Source organism: Pongo pygmaeus, chromosome 4 (assembly GCF_028885625.2).
Source record: "Pongo pygmaeus isolate AG05252 chromosome 4, NHGRI_mPonPyg2-v2.0_pri, whole genome shotgun sequence".
Lineage (NCBI taxonomy): Eukaryota > Metazoa > Chordata > Mammalia > Primates > Hominidae > Pongo > Pongo pygmaeus.
In genome coordinates, this window is record NC_072377.2 from 9,394,832 (window position 1) to 9,421,765 (window position 26,934).

Consider the following 26,934-nt stretch of genomic DNA (forward strand, 5'->3'; position numbering starts at 1 on the left):
CATGCCAAGAGATTTACCTCATACAGATAACATTCACTCAGGGTAACAGAGTACTTGTATCCCAATTCCTGCTCAAATCTTCATGGCTTTAGCAATTCCACCAGTGATGTTTCTAGTTTGTCAAAAAGACAAGATTTTTTTTTGGCAAAAGGGAAGAGACTTCCGATTTGAAGTACTGTTGACTCCATGTCCAAAATATTCCTTGCACCAGATTTATCAGGCAACCTGACTTGGAAGTGAGTTTTCTCCTTTGGAAGCCACCCCACAGAAGCCTATTTTTCTCAACACTGAATTTCAGTATGGTTGTACAGAGCCGAGCCACCATGTGTGACAGTGCTTTGATAGATATCATAAGGTCAGGGAACGGTAGGAGGGGAGTGGAGAGGGTGCACTAAGGCGGTGTCCCCGTGCTGCTACTGTAGCCAGGAAGTGTGCTGGCTGCTGGATGGAAAGAACCACCCTGGATTTCAGGGCAGTTGACAAGGGACAATGCAGTGGGGTCTCCAGAATTCTATGAACGTCACTAAGTAGGAAAAAAAGAAGAATCATTATTCAACATCCGCTTTCTCATCATTGTTGCTAAACCAATGTCAAAGCAGGAGAAAAAATTTGGGAGAGAGGAAAATTGTAAAACAGTATTGAGAAGACAAGTGGTTAGTATGTAAGGAATGAATATATCAGTCAGGAATTGCCTGTCTCATCCACGAATTGTCCCCTGGGGTGACAGTATGCACACATGTGTTTTAGGATGTCTCTTCTAAAAGCATTTCTTATAACTCTAGCTTCTGGGTTAACGTTACTTTTCTTTTCTTCAATTTAGGGACAAAAATATGATGTTTACCTCCCACTCCATTAAAGTTATGTTTAAAAAGGTTAGGGAAGAGTAAGCATATTAAATACCAAGAGACAGAAACTTTTGACTCTACCACCTTCCAGGTAACCTACTTTAATAATCTCATCTAATTCTGAACATATAAAAAGAAAGAAAACACTTCTTACAACACAGAGAATGAATTTAAACATGAGGCAATAAGTACTAGTCAAAGATAAAGGCTATGAGGCTGTGAAATGCCTCAGAGGGTCACCAGCCAAGCAGGCACAGAATGGGTTACAAAGAGGTGTTGTCAAATGGTATTTCTAGTTCTAGATCCCAGAGGAATCACCACACCGACTTCCACAAGGGTTGAACTAGTTTACAGTCCCACCAACAGTGTAAAAGTATTCCTATTTCTCCACATCCTCTCCAGCACCTGTTGTTTCCTGACTTTTTAATGATTGCCATTCTAACTGGTGTGAGATGGTATCTCATTGTGGTTTTGATTTGCATTTCTCTGATGGCCAGTGATGGTGAGCATTTTTTCATGTGTGTTTTGACTGCACAAATGTCTTCTTTTGAGAAGTGTCTGCTCATGTCCTTCTCCCACTTTTTGATGGGGTTGTTTTTTTCTTGTAAATTTGTTTGAGTTCTTTGTAGATTCTAGATATTAGCCCTTTGTCAGATGAGTAGGTTGCGAAAATTTTCTCCCATTTTGTAGGTTGCCTGATCACTCTGATGGTAGTTTCTTTTGCTGTGCAGCAGCTCTTTAGTTTAATTAGATCTCATTTGTCAATTTTGGCTTTTGTTGCCATTGCTTTTGGTGTTTTAGACATGAAGTCCTTGCCCATGCCTATGTCCTCAATGGTAATGCCTAGGTTTTCTTCTAGGGTTTTTATGGTTTTAGGTCTAACATTTAAGTCTTTAATCCATCTTGAATTCATTTTTGTATAAAGTGTAAGGAAGGGATCCAGTTTCAGCTTTCTACATATGGCTAGCCAGTTTTCCCAGCACCATTTATTAAATAGGGAATCCTTTCCCCATTGCTTGTTTTTCTCAGGTTTGTCAAAGATCAGATAGTTGTAGATATGTGGCGTTATTTCTGAGGGCTCTGTTCTGTTCCATTGATCTATATCTCTGTTTTGGTACCAGTACCATGCTGTTTTGGTTACTGTAGCCTTGTAGTATAGTTTGAAGTCAGGTAGCATGATGCCTCCAGCTTTTGGGTATATACCCAAAGGACTATAAGTCATGCTGCTATAAAGACATATGCACACGTATGTTTATTGCAGCACTATTCGCAATAGCAAAGACTTGGAACCAACCCAAATGTCCAACAATGATAGACTAGATTAAGAAAATGTGGCACATACACACCATGGAATACTATGAAGCCACAAAAAATGATGAGTTCATGTCCTTTGTAGGGACATGGATGAAATTGGAAATCATCATTCTCAGTAAACTATCACAAGCACAAAAAACCGAACACTGCATATTCTCACTCGTAGGTGGAAATTGAACAATGAGAACACATGGACACAGGAAGGGGAACATCAAACTCTGGGGACTGTTGTGGGGTGGGGGTAGGGGGGAGGGATAGCTTTAGGAGATATACCTAATGCTAAATGACGAGTTAATGGGTGCAGCACACCAGCATGGCACATGTGTACGTATGTGACTAACCTGCACATTGTGCACATGTACCCTAAAACTTAAAGGACAATAATAATAAAATTTTTAAAAAAAGAGAATTAGAAAAAAAAAAAAGAGGTGTTGTCTCCAGTGAAACTCGAGGATGGGCAGTCTTTTTCTCCAGGAAGAAGAAGATAAATAGGGTGAAGGTGATTGAGACAGGACAGCAAGAGCAAATGCTTCAAGTTGGAAAATAGCCCACAATTTGGAAAACAATATGCAGCATGACACGACCAGACAAGGTAGAAACTGCCCTCAGGTGATCAGGAGAGACACAGGTAATGCAAACTGCCACTTGGAGGTGAACCTCTGCCCTGCCCAGGGGCAGGACCCAAGGACGCCTTGTCTAGTGTTAAATAAAGGCTACTGGTGAACTACATTCATTTCTCATTGTCTCCAGTTTTCTTGAAATTGGTTGTCCTCCTTGATCTGTTTCATCATTTTTCTACATTTAAACAATAATTTTTAACTTTGGAGAGAGAAAAGGAGAAAAATATTAACCTGAGATATACAAATCAACCCCCATGATTTGTGGTAGAAAACAATCTTTCTATGTAATAATTGAAGGCACACAAGTCAAATGTTCTGTCACTTATTATCTAAAACTGTGTTTTCCAATGGGGCACACCAGCCATCCAGAACACTTCAACTCTGGCTGGTCCAAATCCAAATGTGATGGAAATATAAAACACACTGAGTTCCAGAAAAAAAAAGTACAACAGATCATTAATTTCTTATAATGATTCTATACTGAAATTAAAATATTTTGGATATATTGAGGCAGTAAAATATACTGTTAGTAGTCATTTCCCTTGTGTCTTTGTACTTTTTTCAGTGTGCCTAGCAGATCATCTTAAATTACCTATTTGGCTCACATGATGCTTCTATCAGATGGCACTGTTATAAGACCCTTTGTCTACCAGTGTGCTTATTCCTTTCTGTTATCCTTAGGAACTGTCATGTAGATTAAAATAAAATATTCATAGAAACCAACAAGGCCTCTTTGCTGGAGACATGTGATATAAAAAAAAAAAGTGTGTCATGAAGAATTGCCAGCCTTTTCTCTCCAGACTAAGTAAACAGTAGGCTACAGAACTCCGTACACAGCCACAGAATATGAAAAAGCAGAATTTCCCTGCTTTGCACCAATGGTACAGCAGTCTGACCTCTATCATTAGAGCTGTATTTTCAAAACCACAGTTTAAAAAGTCACTGTCTTCTTGCTTGGTGCTATGTCAGCAGACTAAGCTCTCACCAGGTGGTGGTACTGATGGGCATCCTATACTTCAGTAATAGCTCATCAATCCCGTCAATAATTGCAACCTGATTTCCACCAAAGGCAGCCAAGACCAAGGAGGCAATGATGAGAAAAGTACAATCAGTTTCCTTGACCTCACAAAAACATATACACATGAGTTAATGGAAACACATCTCCTCACTTTTTTACGTCTATTTATTTGGACATCATGTCAGTAAAATTTGCAAAAATATCACAATAGACTCTCATAACCCCTTCACCTAGATTCCCCTATTAACACTGTATCATATTTGCTTTATTATATTTGCCTCTGCACACATGTATAGCTTCTATGTATGTATGTGCATAACAATTTTAAAAGCTATTTTGATATAAGTTGCAGAAATGATATCCATTACCCCTACATCTTTTAGCATGCTTTTCCAAAAAACAATGACATTCTCCTATATTACAGTTATCAAAATCAACAAATTAATATTAATACATTTCTACTATCTTATCCAGACATTTGAATTTCTCCAGTTGTCCAAATAATGTCCTTTATAGTAAGAAAAAATATATCTGCTCCAAGATTCAATTTGGGTCAAGTATTGCATTTGATCCCCATGTCTATTTGTTGAGCTTTATGATGGAAGAGCTCTTTATTATTTCTTCTTTTTTCATACCTTTCATGACTTTGTGATATCTGAAGGGTAGAGGCCAGTTTTTTGTAGGATGTCCCTCAGTGTATCTGGTGGCTCCTCATGATAAGGTTATTAGCTATAATTTTGGTTATAATTTTTGGCTGAAATATCAAGGACATCTTGCTGTGTACTCTGTGCATCAAATCACTGAACTCTGTCCCATTGCTGGTGAAGTTCCCCTTGACCTTTGACTATTTGGCCATGGGCTATTTGCCAGATTTCTTTACTATCAAGTTATAAGTTTTCCTGTTGTAATTAATAAGTATCATATAGGTAAGTACTTTAAGACTACTACGAATAAATATCCTGGCTGTCATCAAACTCTGACCCATAAATTAAGCATCCATTGATCACTTTTGCCTAAATCAATTTTTAGTATAATGGTTGCCAAATCATAATCTCCTAATCAAATTATTCCTTCAATATTTATTAGTTGGCATTTGTTTACTCATTTATTTATGTTTTATGTTAGCATCTACTCATGGATTCTTATGTTATTCAGTGTGTTATAATCTACTACTGGCATTATCTATTTTGACAATCAAACTGTCCCAGATTTCTTCAGTGAGCCCACTTCAAGCTGGCTCCTAGTTTCTTGTGACACACCCTCATCATTCTTTAAATATTTTCCTTAATTTCTGAAACAACAAACTCTTCCAGTCTCATCTGAGTTCTCCCTGCCCAACTCTAGATTAAGTCACTTCTCAAAAAATCCTTCGTTTGTTTTCATGAAGAATTAAGTTTAGAAACAAAGTATCAAGTGTGTTCACAGCTACTAAGACAATACTTCTAAACCCTCTCAGCTGACAGAGCTAGCAAATTTGGAAACGAATGTGTATATGTAAATATATGTTTGTGCACACACAGACCTACACAAGCTCACTTTTTAACACATGTGATATGCCAGAGAGTATACCATGAGAATCAGAATGAGTATAACATGTAGTTTCTATCTACTAAAAGATATATATTTTAGAACAGGTTATCTAAAACAATCTTTGAAATGGCATTTTGATTAAATTGTCGACATTCTTTTTTTTAATTGGGAAATAAAAATTGTATATATTGATAGTGTACAACATGTCACTTTGATATACATATACGTTGTGGAATGGCTAAATCAAGCTAATTAACATGCAGGTATCTTACATACTTTATTTATTTATTTATTTATTTATTTTGGTGTTGAGACACTTGAAATCTACTCTCTCAGCAATTTTCAAGCCTATAGTACATTGTTAGTATTTATAGTCACCATGTCATACAATGGATCTCTTTAACTTATTCCTTTGTCTAACTGGAATTTTTTGTTCTGTGGCCAACATCTCCCTAACACCTTCCCTGACCTTCTGGCACCCTGGAAACCACCAGCCCACTCTCTGCTCCTAAGAGTTTGTCTTTTTTAGATTTCACACATAAGTGAGATCTTGCAGTATTTGTCTTTCAGTGCCTGGCTTATTTCACTGAAGATAATGTCTTCAAATTGCTGATCATTCTGATTCCTTAATAATAAATTCATAATTTTACCACTCAATTAGCTCAAGACTCCAGTTATATACTAAATTGCAGTGGAAAGACAATTTATTGTCAATTGTGATAAAACTATTACAATGGAGATTTATTATTTATTATTATCACTTTAAAAAATCAAAAACAATAAAAAATATTGATAAATTGCAATGTTTTATCTCTTTTGAATGTCTTACTTATTTTTCACCATGCTAATATGGAGTTGGTAGTGATTTGTGACCATTTCACAGATGAGGAACCAATAATTCCTAGAAGTCATGGAACTAGATCACAAATCAGGTTGATGTGTCTTCAAAGCCCTTGCTTTTTATCAATATTAGCTTTGATCATGGGATTGGCTGATTTTAACACCCTGCTAAGTAAAAGATAGATTTAATATTAAAACCTAGCTCTGAAGTTCCCGAAATGTTCACAAGCAGCAGCATTAAAGAGAGATAAAATAATATAAAATCCTCTCCAATCACCTCTTAGAGCTCTAGCACATGAGAGTGAGACGAAAATTGGTTGAAGAACTTTTTCCAAACTCTACACAGCCCAAAGATTCTGGCATAGTCCATAGGGAGTTCCAGAATCTTGGTGAAGAAGATATTTGTCTTAACTCTCTTATTTTCTAGGAGACACTTTTTAAAGACTAGAGGGAAAAGTGGGCTTTTGTGACTCAGATCTGCTACTAAAATAAATACTTCATTTAAGCACAAGATCTCAGGTCCATTGTCCAAACCGCAACAACAGAAGTAGGTAAATTTCATTTTGTTCTATTTCCCTTTATTCTTTGTTATAGATAGCTTTTAATCCAAGTATTCATATTTATGTTAATATAAATTATAAAGAGGAAACAAAGCTGTTTTATAAGAAATTGATGCCCGAATGCATCAAACTAAATAATCGATGATTGCTGTAACTGTGGGGAAAGGAATGCGTCCAGGCTTTGAGATAATGTTCCTTGAATGGTCTCTCATCTAAGGAAGGATAAATCAGGATCACATCCACGGAACAAAGAGGGCCACCTGGCAGGAGGAAAAGGCTAATTGGGAATTAAGGGAGGTGATGACTCATAACAAGTAGGGCAGCCTTAGTCCTGTGGCCTGACCCGCTGAGGAAATGAGCCCCTGCTCAGGCTGGATTAACACCTTTACATGCATCTGTCTTCATTCCCCTCAAACAGTGAGTTAATTGGGATAGAAAATGAAAGCTTGAGAAAAATAAATTGCACCTACCTGGATAAGAGACAGATCCTCAAGCTGTAACCTGAAGAGGTAGTTTCTACAAAATACAAAAACAGAGCAGTTTTATTTTTAATAGATCACAAAAAGTTAAGAGTTTATAAAAATTTCAAGAACAAAGAAAATAAAATAATAATTTTGACTTCAAAAGCATCTTCTTTCTAAGAATATGTTTAGCACTACTTTCCTTGGATCTTAGAGTACAAAAAGGAATTCAAGAGGTCAACAAATACACATTAGAGATTGGTGAGAAAGCTAACGAATAAGTGGGGTGTGTTTGTACATAATTATGGTAAGTGTAAGTCATTAACTGGCTCTGTTGATCTATGTGGAATAAATAAAAGGATATGGGCATTCCATTCTGAAACTGTTTTACTTAAGATGATGTACAACTATTCCTCATAGGTCTTCCTTTTTAATTATCACCTAAATTCACCATGTTTTATAATTAAGATTTTGAATTCAAGCAATGCTCTGAGGTTCACAGTACTCTACCTTGTAAGATGGATTCAGTACGTAATAAAAGTTTAGAAATATGAACTTGGGCCCGGCATGGTGGCTCACACCTGTAATCCCAGCACTTTGGGAGGCTGAGGCAGGAGGTTGTTTTGATCCTGAGAGGTAGAGGTTGCCAGGCTCCTGGGAACCATGGCAAAATCTGTCTCTACAAAAAATACAGAAGTTATCCAGGCATATTGGCATATGCCTATAGTCCCAGCTACTCAGCAGGCTGAGGCAGGAGGATGCCTTGATCCTGGGAGGTGGAGGTTGCAGTAAGCTGTGATCACACCACTGCAGTTCAGCCAGGGTGACAGGGCAAGACCCTATCTCAAAAATAAATAAATAAATAATAAATACATAAATATAACTTGCATTATATAGGATTTGGTTTAAAAAGAAAAGAAATATGAACTTGGTGGTCTGCCCAAAGGAAACTGATGACATCAAGGGCTTCAAAGAGTCATTTCACTGCCCAAGTATAAAACAGGAAATTAGAGAAAAGTAAACTATCAATTTCAACAAAGAAGGGGAAGAATAGTGAAACATGCAACGGAGATCAGTAGAGGACAGGGAAAAAAAGACAGATTAGTTACATCGGGCTTTGGACTCTAGTGTTGTAGGTTTTAGAAACAACTCATTAACCTCCCTCAGTATTCTTTGCTTCAACCTCTAACTGAAATCCTGGTATCATGTAAATGGGAAGATGGGGCGGGGATGTTCACCAGCAGCACCCCAAAGAGGAAAGGAGGAGAAAGCCAGCCTAAGTGCAAATAATAATGTCAAGAAGATGCTGGCACATAATGGTAAGCAAACTCTAAGATGCAAATGAACATAAGGTGGGATCTCCAAGAAGCCAAGGATGCTGTTATGATGGGCTGGTCCAAGGTCACTTCTTATTGGTTTTACAACACCTATAAGACATAGATGTTGACTATTTTCACTATCTTGGGTGGGGGGGGGGTAGGTATATAAGCTGGACATATGTCCCAGTAGAAGTGACAAGTGACAGCCAAAGAGGCCCAAGGGCATAGCCTTGAGATGACCAAGAAACATCCCTATGGGTTATGGACAGAGTTAGGGAGGACAAAGCCCCCATGGAAGCTGGCACTCAGAAGCACATGTACACACACAGCTGCAGGATGAAAGAGGACTAGGCTCACATTCAGGTAGTCTCATGAGTCCAGGCATTGCCTCCTGGGCATTCAGGTTTCCCACAATTTGCCCCCTTACATGGGGGTACCGCCTCTCTAAACTGAGTGAAAATAGCCTCACCCAAACCACAGCAATAGTCTCTTTACCACACTCTTTCCACCTTTCCAATCTCACCTCTGATATACCCCAAGAGAAGCTCCCAGAAGCACTGCTTGGCACATGCCACCTCCATCACTAAGCCATTTCAGGAAATGTTCCCCTGTCCTTTATTATAATGCTACAGCCCTCTATGTAGAACCAGGTTAAGGATACCTCTGAGGGGAGGGAATATTACAGGAAAGTCTTTTGATTTAGTCAGTGCCATGAGAAGTCTAGGACTCCAACAGAAATGTCATCTGCAGGCCAGGCACATTGCCCTGTAATCCCAGCACTGAGGGAGGCCAAGGTGGGCTAATCACTTGAATCCTGGAGTTCTAGACAGGCCTAGGCAACATAGGGAGACCCTATCTCTACAAAAAAAGAAAAAATACAAAAATTAGTCAGGTGGCGTGGTGCGTGCTTGTAGTCTCAGCTACTCAGGAGGCTGAGGTGGGAGGATCGATTGAGCCTGGGAGGTCAAGGCTCCAGTGAGCCACAATCCTACCACTGCCCTCCAGCCTGGGTGAAAGAGAGAGATCCCGTCTCAACAACAACAAAAAGTCGTTTTCAGAGGAACAAATGTGAACTTGGTGCACATACAGAAGAGTATGTTGAAGCAGCCAAGGTAGATGGCACTGGAGGGTGACTCGCATTTCAACATTAGCCAAGCTTTCACCCAGTGTGACCTAGAAACCAGAACACCTCCTCTAAGGGAAGTGAGAAATCTACACACACACAAACACACACACACACACAAGTCTTTCAGAAGTGGGGCTTACCAGTGTGATATAGTTTGGCTGTGTCCCCACCCAAATCTCATAAACCCCATAATCCCCAATCCCCTGGACACATGGGGGTCCTACCAGGGACTCCCTACCAGGGAGGGGCCTGGTAGGAGGTGATTGGATCATGGGGGCGGGTTGCTTCATGTTGTTCTGATGATACTGAGTGAGTCTCATGAGATCTGATGGTTTTATAAGCATCTGGCATTTCCCCTGCTTGCATTTCTCTCTCCTGCCACCATGTGAGAAGGCCCAAGCTTGCTTCCCCTTCACCTTCCACCATGATTACAAGTTTCCTGAGCCCTCCCCTGCCATGTATAACTGTGAATCAATTAAACTTATTTCCTTTATAAATTACCCAGTCTCAGGTATTTCTTTATAGTAGTGTGAGAACAGACTAGCACATAGCGGCACCAGGGAAATTACTAGCCATTGTACACCCCATTGCCTCTATGAGCAGCTCAGCTCCCTACCCTCACATATTTCTCACTGTCTTTCTGGTTTCAGGAGGCTGCCCCTCTGCTATGGGAGTCAGTATTACCTAGCCGTTAAGAATATTCATGCAAAAACTAGAGTTCTGCCTCTATACAATCTCAGGAAGAAAGCATTTCTCTCTATGCCTTAGTCTTTTCATCTGTAAAATAGAGCTAATAATCAAACCCATTACCTAGGGTTGTTGTGAGGTTTAAATCTAAGAAAAACACTTGGAATGAAGTCTGACCCATTGTAAGCATCAATTAGTGGTGCCAACTTCTATGTTTATTTTGTCATTGGTCCTGGAATCCAGTCACCCTACTCCTTTTCAACTCAGTGGCAATTTTAAGAAAGACTTCTTCAGTAAATATTTCCAATAAAAGAAACTCATTCATTTAGTAAATGAATTACCTAAGAGCTTTGGTGATATCTCATGGTTCATTCTTTCTTGCTTACTCGCACACATACGTGTGCACATGTATGTTCACACTATGGTATCGGTCTCCAGAAACTTTCTTGAAAAGAAGCTCTCATACACAAAGGAAGAGCTGGAAGTGCTGTCAGGCCCTTTGAGAAAAGACGATAGCAGAGTCTGCAGTGCTCTGTAGAGCTCTGTGCAGATCAAGTGAAGAGCTCTCTGTCTACTTGGAGAGAGGAATGGAGGAGACACAGAGATCACCGTCCGCAACACCTGCTTCCAATTTTCAGGTGTTTTCCATAGGAGAAGATAATGGCTTAAAATAAAAAATATGCCACTTTCTCAGTCCACATCTCCATAAGCAAATATAAATCTTCTGATCATTATTTTTCTGCTTCTCAAGTTCCAACGGGCTGTAAAGGTACCCCACCTCTCCAGAAACATTGCTAGTGGAGTTCAACCATCTACCTCTTCACCTTCCAAATACCTGAGAGCTATGGTGCCCTTCCAATTATCTCATCAGTAATAACAAATCGATATGGCAGAGGTATTCAATAGGTGAAAGGAAGGGGCAAAGAGGATGGAGGGGCACACTTACTAGGAAAAATAGCACAGTTACTATGAAATACCATCACCAGCACCATCATCACCATCACCATCACCACATCCAATACCCCAGGAAGGAAAGCAACAGAGGATTTGAACTTTTCTTTTTGTAGTATTTTCTGGGTTGCAAGATGAAAATTGGTGATTATTTTACCCCATCCCATATTTTTAATCTAATAATATAGAGTCTAAGAAATTGAGAACTAAGAGTCTCTAAAGAGTATATACCCTTCAATTTATAGATGAGAAAACTTCTATAAATTAACAGCTGCAGTGAGATTTGTCCAATATTGTAAGGTTTCAGAGAAAGTCCCAGGATTAGAAACAAGTCCCCCTGTCTTGGTGTCCCTTGTCCCATCATGCCTCAAGGCCCCACCTATTAGTTATTCAATGTCCCCTTCCTAATTTCACCTGCACCAAACATGCACACACACAAACAAACACAGTAACAGCTCTTATGCCACTACTATTTCATATCTTCACTGGTCATTTACAGGAACATTTACAAATCATTTTAAGAAAATTCAAGTCTTAGTTCTGCTAATAAACTTTGGATCCTAGGCCATCAATTTTCACCTCTGGGACTGTGATCTGGCTGTGATGTATGTCTCCCCATGAGGAGAACAGTTTGAGCCTACGGGTCTGGCTGTTTAAATGGCACCTCTTTTCTCTCTTTTTATTTTGCCTGAATAACTCCCTGCCCGTACCTAATTCTAAGAATATCCCTATTTCTTAACTTATGAAATGAAAGAGATAAACTATACAATTATCTCAATGTATTCAAATAATACAAATTCCCAAAAGACTGTGACCATGTTTAGATATACACAAAGCCTAACTAAGTTTTATGAATAAATGGCCATTTAACAAAAATATTTTTATTATGGCAAATTTAAATCATTTCCTGAGAAGTGTTTTTCATGTGTTATTTTTCACAACTGAGTAACTTATTTCAAAATAATCTTAAAAGAAACCTCAACATATAAAATAGATACAATAATTCTTTAATACTATAAATTGATGTAATAAGTACTTATGTATTTGTTAATAATAAAATCAGTTGACAAAGCTTTCTTAAAAAAAGTAAAACTCCACTTATCAGAACTATTTATTGTCTTACACAGATCAACATCTATTTAATGTGTATATTCATGCCAGTTGATTGGTTACATTTTTGTTGATTTTTGTTTGATTTTTAAGGCACAGAGTTGGTAGGTACTTTTAAATATTTCTTTTTTTCCTTTTTTTTTTTTTTTTGTCCTGAGATGGAGTCTCGCTTCTTCGCCCAGGCTGGAGTGCAATGGCATGGTCTCGGCTCACTGCAACCTCCACTTCCTGGGTTCAAGCAATTCTCCTGCCTCAGCCTCCCCAGTAGCTGGGATTACATGGACGTGCCACCACGCCCGACTAATTTTTATATTTCTAGTAGAGACAGGGTTTCACCATGTTAGCCAGGCTGGTCTTGAACTCCTGACCTCAAGCGATCCTCCCAAAGTGCTGGGATTACAGGCATAAGCCACCGTGTCTGGCCTAAATATTCGTTTAATAAATGACTATGGTCCATGTAAAACCCAAGTAGTCAAATGCCTCGCTACACAAACAGTTTAGTATTCACCTTATTACAATTTTCAGCTATTTTAAACAATATTTTATTTTTATTTATTTATTTATTTATTTTTTGAGACGGAGTCTCGCTCTGTCGCCCAGGCTGGAGTGCAGTGGCGCTATCTCGGCTCACTGCAAGCTCCGCCTCCTGGGTTCATGCCATTCTCCTGCCTCAGCCTCCTGAGTAGCTGGGACTACAGGCGCCCGCTACCATGCCCGACTAATTTTTTGTATTTTTAGTAGAGACAGGGTTTCACCGTGTTAGCCAGGATGGTCTCGATCTCCTGACCTTATGATCCGCCCGCCTCGGCCTCCCAAAGTGCTGGGATTACAGGCATGAGCCACTGCGCCCGACCTAAACAATATTTTAAAAGGTGAACCATAAGTAAAACATTTGTGGAATTCCCTAATCACATCCCAAGAACCTAAGAATCTGACAAAACACAGTGTGGATTCTGCTATTCTCAAATCTCTTTCCTCAAACTATTTGGCCCCACGTACAACTCCAAATGCACTTTTGCTGTAAGAAAAATTCCAAGCCAGCTGGCAACATGAGGGACTTGAAATCTCTCAAGACAGCTTGATCCATCACAGTTTAAGTCAATGACCTACAAAGTTAAAGGTTACAAAAAGAAAGAAAACCTTCTAAAGGGGATAAAAAATTGATATTCCCAGGTGTTGGGCCACTCACAAACTAAAGTAAGATCTATGGAACTCTGCAAGTGGCTGTCCTCCAGGGTATTACAGAAGAGGCAACCACTTTATCTTGCAATTGTGCGAGCACAGAGGAGGGAAAACAATATGCGTGAGGTTCACGAGAAAGGCCACCAGCCTTTCCAACATGGAGGAATAATGCTTCTGGCCCCTGGCCAACTGGAAATGCTAACCAAATGTTGCAAGTAGGGTCAGTCTCCCTAACAGGGCAATGCTTTGAGCAACCCAAAGCATTTAAGTGATCTCATTAATCTTCGTAACACCCCTAGATGTAAATAGGTAGTAATAATGAATATTGCCATTCTTCAGCGAAAAAGGCAGTGGTGCAAGAGGTTAAGAGATTAGATTCTTTGAATGCATTAGTTGTATAAGCTTGGGGGAATGATTCTATACTTCTATTTTTCTCCTGTCATTACCAAAGTGAAAAGCAAGAGTTTGCCAAAGTGTAACAGTTCAGTTTTATGGCTATAGTAAATAAAAACATGAGTTTTTCTGCCCTTGGTATGGATCTACTTTTTTTTTTTTCAAATGCCATGGAATAAAATTTGACATTGCACATTCATGTGCAATAAACCAGATTCCTTTTAGGAGTAATAATATATGAGGAGTACATAGATCCAATGGGCTGAATAATTCAAATCACAAAGCTACTAAATTTGGCAGATGCAAAATCACAATATTGAAGCCCATTCTTCGTTTCCCCACTAGACACCTGAGTGGGTTTTCTACGCCTTCACCAAAGTTTCTTGCTTACTGACTCTAGGATTGAATAACTCATTCCTGGGTCCCAACACTTCCCCCAGTGGCCTATTAGAAACAAATCACTAAGCACAACAATATATTCTCGGAGGGAGCAGTGGGGACCTTAATAGATGAAGTTCATTTGTATCTTCCTGTAAAGTAATAAAATGCAGCCGGCATTAAAGAAAAGGTTGAGCCATCATGACCCTATTAACTAAATGACTCATTTCATCTAGAGACACTACAAAACTTAACTTTGACCTCCATAAATTATGAAAGACACAGGTGTTTTAAAATGACATTCTCTTAGAATAACTCAATTGGCCTCTGATGAATATGACTATAAAATCAAAGAAAAAATTACAAGTTCCTATTGAACATATGAGTTAGAGGCTTGCTTATAACTGAGAAAAGAAGAATTAAGGAAGGTAGATTTGTATTTTGTACTAGAGCAAATGAAGGCAGAAGCCGATTAAATGTATAAAGACATTTTAACAATGTTGACAGAAACGTTTGTTGTTGATTAATAAAAGTTTAGACCAAGGCTGATCACGAAACAATCCAAAGACAAAACAGACACTGCCCATGAGCCAGTTGGGGAAGGCTGAGAGCTGACCAGTCTCTCCTGTCCCTGCACCAGCTTCCCGAGCACAATACTTTCCTCACTGCAAGTTTCCTTCCATCCTCACTGCTGCCAACATCTAACTGGCACAGAACATTTCAAGCACAGTGACATCCTACGTGATATGCACATTTTCACTTGCACTGGTAGACTTTTGAAGATAACAAGTTATGTTTGAGATGGAGTCTCGCTCTGTTGCCCAGGCTGAATGTGCAGTGGCAGGATCTTGGCTCACTGCAACCTCCGTCGCAGGAATTCAGCGATTCTTGTGCCTCAGCCTCCAGGGTAGCTGAGATTACAGGCATGCGCCACCATGCCCAGCTAATTTTTTTTGTATTTTTAGTAGAGATGGGGTTTCACCGTGTTGGCCAGGCTAGTCTTGAACTCCTGACCTCAGGTGATCCCCCTGCCTAGGCCTCCCAAAGTGCTGGGATTTCAGGCATGAGGGAGGCCAAAGCAAATAGATCACCTGAGGTCAGTAGTTCGAGACTAGCCTGGCCAACATGGCCGGAACCCACCCCTACTAACTAAACAAAAAAATTAGCCCGGCGTAGTGGTGCACAACTGTAATCCTATCTACTTGGGAGGCTGAGGCACGAGAATCCCTGAACGTGCGAGGCGGAGGTTGCACTGAGCAGAGATCCTGCCACTGCATTCCAGCCTGGGCTACAGAGCGAGACTCTGTCTCAATAAATAAATAAAATAAGGAAAAATAGTAACTATATCCTTTAAGACATAAAATGTTGTAAAATTAGTTTGATTATCTAAATGTAAATATTTAACATCATGATATCAGTAAATTTAAAGAATATAATGATTTAATTTAATCATGTAACCAACTCGTATAATGCACCAATTCAACAACCTATCTATAATTGTGATTTCCAAGGCTTTTCATTATGTTGGTCGACTCAAAGCACATTCTAGGAGCCTTTTTATTTTCTGGTCATAACCAACCTAAAAAATGTCTGCTTCATGTACTTTTTTCATGGGTTTCTCAGAAGATAATTAAATTTCAAAATTACAAAGCCTTTCCAAATAGTATAACATTATATTTAAATAGTTAGATCACATTTAAATCACAGTTTTCTTTTGTGAATTATTTTCTAAAATATTTTAAAATATGGTGACAAATTTATAATATGGTCATGTGATTAGCTATCTCCTCAGTCAGAATTTTCTCTACCCTCCTCAAAAATAGTAAATATGCATTCTTCGGGCTATGCAAATTTCAAGATAACTGTAATTTAATTTTTGTTGCTGTTAATGCTGTTATGTGTGTCCGGTACCCATTCTCCCAGAATCATATTAACTTCTTTCATTCCCTATCCCAGAAAGAGCACTTTGAGCTCCTTAAAAGTCTTGGTTATTAGAAATAAATTTCAAAGAACATATTAAAACCAAGATCAAACCATTTTAATAGCATTCTTATATATATAAATACCAAGATTAAAAGGTGCCAGAATAGACAGATAGCCTCTTATTATTTAGCAAGTAGAATGAAATAACAAAGATACATTTTAATGGCATGAAATAACTAGAACAATGCTGCCAGAAAATCTCAGAGATATAAAATCAGAAAAATAATTTTCCACAAATATATTTAGGGTAAAAGTTATTAATCAATATTGTTAATAATTACACTAATAGTTTACATTTTATTATGCTTTAATTATTACTTGCAAATCTCTAAGTGCTGTGAGGATTACAGATGATGATTTATTGCTCTAAATTTAACTCGCAACTTTTGCCTTTGTGGGTCCACTGGGTATCTGATTTGTTCCTTTCCATTTTTCAGTTAACAGAGATAATTTTTCATTTGAAAAAAAATGCCAACTGAATATTTCTATGGTTCCTTTAATCTGTGATTTCCTAGGACTATTCATGCTTTAAATTATCTCCACATACAATTAATTTTCTAGGTTATCTTCAGTATTCATACAAATCTGAGATTTTTTTTCTCATGTATCTTCTAATAATCAAAGAATTACAGCTCATTCTCCCATATGCTCTATCCCAGTCACACTCCCAAAACTCACTGAATGGTTTGATGCTTCCCACCAGCCAACCCACTCTGTTGGCCATCAATTGCTGTCAAACTCAGAACTGAAACATGTCTCAAATCCGGCTTCTCATCTCCATTGCCATCATCACTGCCTAAGTCTAAGCATCCTCTACTCTCACCTGATCCACCACCCCCAACTGCCATGCCTTGCTCCAAATTCTGCAAGTTCTAGTGTGTCCTGCACACAATATGGTGGATGTATCTTCCTAATGCAAATATGATTATGTGAATACATAAATGTAGAAATCTCCTGGACTCCTCAATGCCTTTAGTAGAGGTTCTCAAATTTACCAAGCCAGCAGAGCAATGGGAGCTTGATTAAATCAAAGATTCTGGCTGGGCACAGTGACTCAAGCCTGTAATCCCAGCACTTTGAGAGGCCAAGGTGGGTGGATCACTTGAGGTCAAGAGTTTGAGACCAGCCTGGCCAACATAGTAAAACCCTGTCTCCAATAAAAATACAATTAGCCAGACATGGTGGTGGGTGCCTGCAATCCCAGCTACTCCAGAGGCTGAGGCAGGAGAATCGCTTGAACCCAGGAATCAGAGGTTGCAGAGAGCCGAGATCACACCATTGTACCATTGCACTCCAGCCTGGGCAAGAAGAGTGATGCTCTCTCTCCCAAAAGAAAAAGATTCTGGCATTACTTCCAGAAAGTGGAATTCAGAGGACTTGAGGACAGGCCTGGACATCTACACTTTTGAAAGGCCTGTCAGGTGACCCTAAGACTGCCCCAGCTGGAGTCACTGGTCTAGAGGACCAAGTCTAAACTTCTTTATAATCTGACCCCAGCTAATGCTCACAGCTTCACCTATAGTTACTTCCCCCTCTCTGTCACCAACAGGTGCCACAGAGTCAAGCACTTTTCAGCTTCATCAGAATCTCTGACTTTTCCCACGTGACTCTCTGTCTTCCCTGCCAGATTCCTCAAGCATCTCTCAGGCCCAGTTGGAGGAGCACCTTCTCTATGTAGCCTCTTCAGATCGATGCACCATCATATCCCTTTACTTTCGGTGTTTTCAGGACCCTTTACTCAGGCTTCCCTTGGAGAATCTAATTGCTTGTGCCCCTGTCTCACCCACTAGGCCAAGATCAGCATAATTTTGTTATGGGGCCAGAGAGCAGATATTTTGCTTTTGCGGTCTATGTGCCAACTACTCGTCTCTGCAGTTTTAGCTCAAAAGGAGCCACAGGAACTTGAAGGGGGGAGGAGCCAAGATGGCCGAATAGGAACAGCTCCGGTCTATAGCTCCCAGCGTGAGCCACGCAGAAGACGGGTGATTTCTGCATATCCATCTGAGGTACCGTGTTCATCTCACTAGGGAGTGCCAGACAGTGGGCGCAGGTCACTGGGTGAGCGCACCATGCGCCAGCCAAAGCATGGGCGAGGCATTGCCTCACTCGGGAAGAGCAAGGGGTCAGGGAGTTCCCTTTCCAGGGGTGACAGACTGCATCTGGAAAATCAGGCCACTCCCACCCCAATACTGTGCTTTTCCGACGGGCTTAGGAAAAGGCGCACCAGGAGATTATAGCCCGCACCTGGCTCAGAGGGTCCTACACCCATGGAGTCTCGCTGATTGCTAGCACAGCAGTCTGAGATCAAACAGTAAGGCGGCAGCGAGGCTGGGGGAGGGGCGCCCGCCATTGCCCAGGCTCCCTTAGGTAAACAAAGCATCCAGGAAGCTCAACTGGGTGGAGCCCACCACAGCTCAAGGAGGCCTGCCTGCCTCTGTAGGCTCCACCTCTGGGGGCAGGGCACAGACAAAAAGACAGCAGTAACCTCTGCAGACTTAAATATCCCTGTCTGACAGCTTTGAGGAGAGCAGTGGTTCTCCCAGCACGCACCTGGAGATCTGAGAACTGGCAGACTGCCTCCTCAAGTGGGTCCCTGACCCCTGACCCCCGAGCAGCCTAACTGGGAGGCACCCCCCAGCAGGGGCAGACTGACACCTCACACGGCTGGCTGGGTACTCCAACAGACCTGCAGCTGAGGGTCCTGTCTGTTAGAAGGAAAACTAACAAACAGAAAGGACATCCACACCAAAAACCCATCTGTACATCACCATCATCAAAGACCAAAAGTAGATAAAACCCCAAAGATGGGGAAAAAACAGAGCAGAAAAACTGGAAACTCTAAAAAGCAGAGTGCCTCTCCTCCTCCAAAGGAACGCAGTTCCTCACCAGCAATGGAACAAAGCTGGACGGAGAATGACTTTGATGAGCTGAGAGAAGAAGGCTTCAGATGATCAAATTACTCCAAGCTATGGGAGGATATTCAAACCAAAGGCAAAGAAGTTGAAAACTTTGAAAAAAAATTTAGAAGAATGTATAACTAGAATAACCAATACAGAGAAGTGCTTAAAGGAGCTGATGGAGCTGAAAACCAAGGCTCGAGAACTACGCGAAGAATGCAGAAGCATCAGGAGCCGATGCGATCAAATGGAAGAAAGAGTATCAGCAATGGAAGATGAAATGAATGAAATGAAGTGAGAAGGGAAGTTTAGAGAAAAAAGAATAAAAAGAAATGAGCAAAGCCTCCAAGAAATGTGGGACTATGTGAAAAGACCAAATCTACGTCTGACTGGTGTACCTGAAAGTGATGGGGAGAATGGAACCAAGTTGAAAAACACTCTGCAGGATATTATCCAGGAGAATTTCCCCAATCTAGCAAGGCAGGCCAACATTCAGATTCAGGAAATACAGAGAACGCCACAAAGATACTACTCGAGAAGAACAACTCCAAGACACATAATTGTCAGATTCACCAAACTTGAAATGAAGGAAAAAATGTTAAGGGCAGCCAGAGAGAAAGGTCGGGTTACCCTCAAAGGGAAGCCCATCAGACTAACAGCGGATCTCTCGTCAGAAACCCTACAAGCCAGAAGATAGTGGGGGCCAATATTCAACAATCTTAAAGAAAAGAATTTTCAAACCAGAATTTCATACCCAGCGAAACTAAGCTTCATAAGTGAAGGAGAAATAAAATACTTTACAGACAAGCAAATGCTGAGAGGTTTTGTCACCGCCAGGCCTGCCCTAAAAGAGCTCCTGAAGGAAGCGCTAAACATGGAAAGGCACAACTGGTACCAGCCGCTGCAAAATCATGCCAAAATATAAAGACCATCGAGACTAGGAAGAAACTGCATCAACTAACGAGCAAAATAACCAGCTAACATCATAATCACAGGATCAAATTCATACATAACAATATTAACTTTAAATGTAAATGGACTAAATGCTCCAATTAAAAGACACAGACTGGCAAACTGGATAAAGACTCAAGACCCATCAGTGTGCTGTATTCAGGAAACCCATCTCACGTGCAGAGACACACATAGGCTCAAAATAAAAGGATGGAGGAAGATCTACCAAGCAAATGGAAAACAAAAAAAGGCAGGGGTTGCAATCCTAGTCTCTGATAAAACAGACTTTAAACCAACAAAGATCAAAAGAGACAAAGAAGGCCATTACATAATGGTAAAGGGATCAATTCAACAAGAACAGCTAACTATCCTAAATATATATGCACCCAATACAGGAGCACCCAGATTCATAAAGCAAGTCCTGAGTGACCTACAAAGAGACTTAGACTCCCACACATTAATAATGGGAGACTTTAACACCCCACTGTCAACATTAGACAGATCAACGAGACAGAAAGTCAACAAGGATACCCAGGAATGGAACTCAGCTCTGCACCAAGTGGACCTAATAGACATCTACAGAACTCTCCACCCCAAATCAACAGAATATACATTTTTTTCAGCACCACACCACACCTATTCCAAAATTGACCACATACTTGGAAGTAAAGCTCTCCTCAGTAAATGTAAAAGAACAGAAATTATAACAAACTATCTCTCACATCACAGTGCAATCAAGCTAGAACTCAGGATTAAGAATCTCACTCAAAACCGCTCAACTACATGGAAACTGAACAACCTACTCCTGAATGACTACTGGGTACATAACGAAATGAAGGCAGAAATAAAGATGTTCTTTGAAACCAACGAGAACAAAGACTCAACATACCAGAAACTCTGGGATGCATTCAAAGGAGTGTGTAGAGGGAAATTTATAGCACTAAATGCCCACAAGATAAAGCAGGAAAGATCCAAAATTGACACCCTAACATCACAATTAAAAGAACTAGAAAAGCAAGAGCAAACACATTCAAAAGCTAGCAGAAGGCAAGAAATAACTAAAATCAGAGCAGAACTGAAGGAAATAGAGACACAAAAAACCCTTCAAAAAACTTAATGAATCCAGGAGCTGGTTTTTTGAAAGGATCAACAAAATTGATAGACTGCTAGCAAGACTAATAAAGAAAAAAAGAGAGAAGAATCAAATAGATGCAATAAAAAATGATAAAGGGGATATCACCACTGATCCCACAGAAATACAAACTACCATCAGAGAATACTACAAACACCTCTATGCAAATAAACTAGAAAATCTAGAAGAAATGGATAAATTCCTTGACACATACACCCTCCCAAGACTAAACCAGGAAGAAGCTGAATCTCTGAATAGACCAATAACAGGAGCTGAAATTATGGCAATAATCAATAGCTTACCAACCAAAAAAAGTCCAGAACCAGATGGATTCACAGCTGAATTCTACCAGAGGTACAAGGAGGAACTGGTACCATTCCTTCTGAAACTATTCCAATCAATAAAAAAACAGGGAATCCTCCCTAACTCATTTTATGAGGCCAGCATCATCCTGATACCAAAGCCGGGCAGAAACACAACCAAAAAAGAGAATTTTAGACCAATATCCTTGATGAACATTGATGCAAAAATCCTCAATAAAATACTGGCAAACCGAATCCAGCAGCACATCAAAAAGCTTATCCACCATGATCAAGTGGGCTTCATTCCTGGGATGCAAGGCTGGTTCAATATATGCAAATCAATAAATGTAATCCAGCATATAAACAGAACCAAAGACAAAAACCACATGATTATCTCAATAGATGCAGAAAACGCCTTGGACAAAATTCAACAACCCTTCATGCTAAAAACTCTCAATAAATTATGTATTAATGGGACGTATCTCAAAATAATAAGAGCTATCTATGACAAACCCACAGCCAATATCATACTGAATGGGCAAAAATGGAAGCATTCCCTTTGAAAACTGGCACAAGACAGGGATGCCCTCTCTCACCACTTCTATTCAACATAGTGTTGGAAGTTCTGGCCAGGGCAACTAGGCAGGAGAAGGAAATAAAGAGTATTCAATTAGGAAAAGAGGAAGTCAAATTGTCCCTGTTTGCAGATGACATGATTGTATATCTAGAAAACCCCATTGTCTCAGCCCAAAATCTCCTTAAGCTGATAAGCAACTTCAGCAAAGTCTCAGGATACAAAATCAATGTGCAAAAATCACAAGCATTCTTATACACCAACAACAGATGAATAGAGCCAAATCATGAGTGAACTCCCATTCATAATTGCTTCAAAGAGAATAAAATACCTAGGAATCCAACTTAAAGGGATGTGAAGGACCTCTTCAAGGAGAACTACAAACCACTGCTCAAGGAAATAAAAGAGGATACAAACAAATGGAAGAACATTCCATGCTCATGAGTAGGAAGAATCAATATCATGAAAATGGCCATACTGCCCAAGGTAATTTACAGATTCAATGCCATCCCCATCAAGCTACCAATGACTTTCTTCACAGAATTGGAAAAAACTACTTTAAAGTTCATATGGAATCAAAAAAGAGCCCGCATCGCCAAGTCAATCCTAAGCCAAAAGAAGAAAGCTGGAGGTATCACACTACCTGACTTCAAACTATACTACAAGGCTACAGTAACCAAAACAGCATGGTACTGGTACCAAAACAGAGATATAGATCAATGGAACAGAACAGAGCCCTCAGAAATAACACCACATATCTACAACTATCTGATCTTTGACAAACCTGAGAAAAACAAGCAATGGGGAAAGGATTCCTTATTTAATAAATGGTGCTGGGAAAACTGGCTAGCCATATGTAGAAAGCTGAAACTGGATCCCTTCCTTACACCTTATACAAAAATCAATTCAAGATGGATTAAAGACTTAAACGTTGGACCTAAAACCATAAAAACCCTAGAAGAAAACCTAGGCAATACCATTCAGGACATAGGCATGGGCAAGGACTTCATGTCTAAAACACCAAAAGCAATGGCAACAAAAGCCAAAATTGACAAATGGGATCTAATTAAACTAAAGAGCTTCTGCACAGCAAAAGAAACTACCAACAGAGTGAACAGGCAACCTACAAAATAGGAGAAAATTTTCGCAACCTACTCATCTGACAAAAGGCTAATATCCAGAATCTACAATGAACTCCAACAAATTTACAAGAAAAAAACAAACAACCCCATCAAAAAGTGGGCAAAGGACATGAACAGATACTTCTCAAAAGAAGACATTTATGCAGCCAGAAAACACATGAAAAAATGCTCACCATCACTGGCCATCAGAGAAATGCAAATCAAAACCACAATGAGATACCATCTCACACCAGTTAGAATGGCAATCATTAGAAAGTCAGGAAACAACAGGTGCTGGAGAGGATGTGGAGAAATAGGAACACTTCTACACTGTTAGTGGGACTGTAAACTAGTTCAACCCTTGTGGAAGTCAGTGTGGCGATTCCTCAGGGATCTAGAACTAGAAATTACATTTGACTCAGCCATCCCATTACTGGGTATATACCCAAAGGACTATAAATCATGCTGCTATAAAGACACATGCACACATATGTTTATTGAGGCATTATTCACAATAGCAAAGACTTGGAACCAACCCAAATGTCCAACAATGATAGACTGGATTAAGAAAATGTGGCACATATACACCATGGAATACTATGCAGCCATAAAAAATGATGAGTTCATGTCCTTTGTAGGGACATGGATGAAATTGGAAATCATCATTCTCAGTAAACTATCACAAGAACAAAAACCAAACACCGCATATTCTCACTCATAGGTGGGAATTGAACAATAAGAACACATGGACACAGGAAGGGGAACATCACACTTTGGGGACTGTTGTGGGGTGGGGGGAGGGGGGAGGGATAGCATTGGGAGATATACCTAATGCTAAATGACGAGTTAGTGGGTGCAGCGCACCAGCATGGCACATGTATATATATATGTAACTAACCTGCACATTGCGCACATGTACCATAAAACCTAAAGTATAATAATAAAAAAAAAAAAGCAGCCACAGAAGATGTGTGAATGAGTGGGTGTGGCTGTGTGCCAATAAAAGCATATTTACAAAAACAGGAGGCAACTCTGGGGCCCCAGCTTGCCAACCCTAGCGCTGGACTAGAAAGTCCTCATCAGGTAGAGAAGATGTTTCATCTTTGTTTCTCTAATGCCTAAGAAGCTTCCTGGCATAAAGTAGATTCAATAAATATTTGAGTAACACAGAGTCTTGAAAGAAGAACTACATGAACTAATACATTTGAGTGAACCCCATGTGGACCTGGTAGGAGAAAAGCTCTCAATACTCAGTCTGTAGCACATGTACATGCAAATAAGTTATTCAATTATTATCACAGCCCTTTGTTGGTTTGTTCATGGGATCTGGGAAGTAGGAAGCCTTTGCACATTTATTTATTTATTTACAGCTGTCCCTTGGTATCCCCAGAGCATTGGCTCCAAGACCACCTCGAGTGCCAAAATCCATGGATGCTCCAGTCCCTGATATCAAATGGATTGGTATTTGCCTATAACCTATGCACATCTTCCCATATACTTTAAATCATCTCTAGATTACTTATAATATCTAGCACATTATAAATGTAAATAGTTGTTATGCCATATTGTTATTGGTATCATTTTTATTGTTATATTGTTTGTTTTTAATTTTTCCAAATATTTTAGGCTTGTGGTTGGTTAAATCTGCAGATGCAGAACCCAGGGAGGACCAACTGTATGTACTTACTTATTTATAACTAAATAGATAACTGTTGTACTAGGCTGATATTCTCCCAACTCAAGCAGAGAAAAAAAAAATACAGATGGGAGGCCGAGGCGGGCGGATCACGAGGTCAGGAGATTGAGACCATCCTGGCTAACATGGTGAAACCCCGCCTCTACTAAAAATACAAAAAATTAGCCCGGCGTGGTAGTGGGCGCCTGTAGTCCCAGCTACTTGGGAGGCTGAGGCAGGAGAATGGCGTGAACCCGGGAGGCGGAGCTTGCAGTGAGCTGAGATCACACCACTGCACTCCAGCCTGGGCGACAGAGCAAGACTCTGTCTCAAAAAAAAAAAAAATACAGATTAGTTTCTTTTTTTTTTTTTTTTTTTTTTAACAATAGCAGAAGGAACAGAATGGTTAGAAATCTTTCCCAGGCATGTCAGTGGGCCACCAGTTTGTTAAAAGCACACACCCTGTGCCCAGCTAAATCAGCAGAGCTGGGAGGGGCATCTTAATTTTGAACAAATGTCCTAGCTAACACTTAAGAACACTAATGTTTGGCAAACGTTGGACAAAAGGTAACAAAACCAGCAAACAACAAGGAGACTTTTTAACATATATTGGGTAAATTAATCAAATAAGCCAATTAGAAGAAAGGGGAGAAAAAGTAGAAGAAAGAGAGAGATAAACCCAGAGAATCATAAAGGACATACCTGTGCATAGGGGCCAGCCCTGAGAAGGAAAGGGACAGAGAAGGGGAAACCTTTAAACCCTAAAGTGGAGGTTCATAAAGATTTGATTGGAAGAGGATAAAAAAGACCGCAATGAAAAGCACTGTTCCTTTTCCATCACCAGCTGCTTGTCCTAAGTCATAATTAATGTAAACACAACATGAAAATCAGCATTACCTCAGATCTCTTCCCACAATGGGGTTCTACTCCTTTTTGCATTCACTGCTAATCTCTGATTTCGTACCGCTCAGTATGTATTCCCTTTAATTGTGTAAACTTGACTAAAATATATCCTTTGGAAAAGACGAATAAGTGTGGCTACTGGAAGCAGAATTGCTGATCTGATACACATCTTCAGTTTTCCTGTTAATTATATATTGCCTCCAACAGAGTAATTCCAAGGTAAAATTTTCAAGTAAAAATAAGAATTATAATCACTGAAAAATAATGATATTGGCCAGTTGTTTAAAATAAATTTTATGTGAATTTAAAATTAATCCCCCTTGTTTAGAACCAGTGATAAAGTCATTTTGTAAAGAAGAAACTCATTAAATAGAAGCCTACCATTTATTTTATGTGATCTCATAAGAATATATGCTATGTTAAAATAATTGGGAGGCCATTAGACTGAGAAGGCTTCACTGTCTTGGGTTCCTATGTAAACAAACCATAATTCAACTCAATGTAAACAGTAAAAGGAAACTTAAGCTTAACCAATCAGAAACGAAACCCTAACTAAAGTCTAACTTGAGACTTAACCAATTAGAAACCACCAACTAACCTCTAACTAGGGAGTTTCCACTTTAACCAACTAAAGGCATTTTCTTTGTCTTGCTTCTGGGAAGAACATTATAAAAGTTTCCTCCCTTGCCACCCCCACCCACAAGTGGAGAGCTGCTGGAAGTCTGGTGACGCTTGATTCCTGAATCTCTAAATGCTCAAATAAACTTGGTAAAATTTTAATGCACCTAAGTTTATCGTTTAAGGGTTTTGAATACTTAAAGCAAATTGAGCCCGAGCATAAAAACAGCAAGTTAATCTTTCCTTTTTTATCTTTAGTTTTGTAAATTCAAACCATTAGCCAAACAAGTGGTTCAAAATAATAAACGAAAAGGATCAGAAATCCATACTATTTGTTGTACATACATTTATACAGACATGTCTTCTGATATCTAGGAATACTGTAATGGTAAGTCAAGGGGTTTAGTGCAAGGTGTTCAGGCAGCTGTGGGCTGATACTCACAC

The 26,934-nt window shown here is 39.6% G+C and overlaps 1 protein-coding gene across 5 annotated transcripts in view; it reads right to left on the reverse strand.

Annotated features, from left to right (window-relative positions):
- SEMA5A (semaphorin 5A) overlaps positions 1 to 26,934 on the reverse strand; it is a 516,751-nt gene that overhangs the window by 274,987 nt on the left and 214,830 nt on the right. For all 5 annotated transcript variants that reach the window (XM_054488673.2, XM_063664657.1, XM_063664656.1 and 2 more), the window contains one exon: positions 7,198 to 7,243. In XM_054488673.2, coding sequence (XP_054344648.1) covers positions 7,198 to 7,243 — 46 coding nt within the window. The remainder of the gene's footprint in view (positions 1 to 7,197; positions 7,244 to 26,934) is intronic.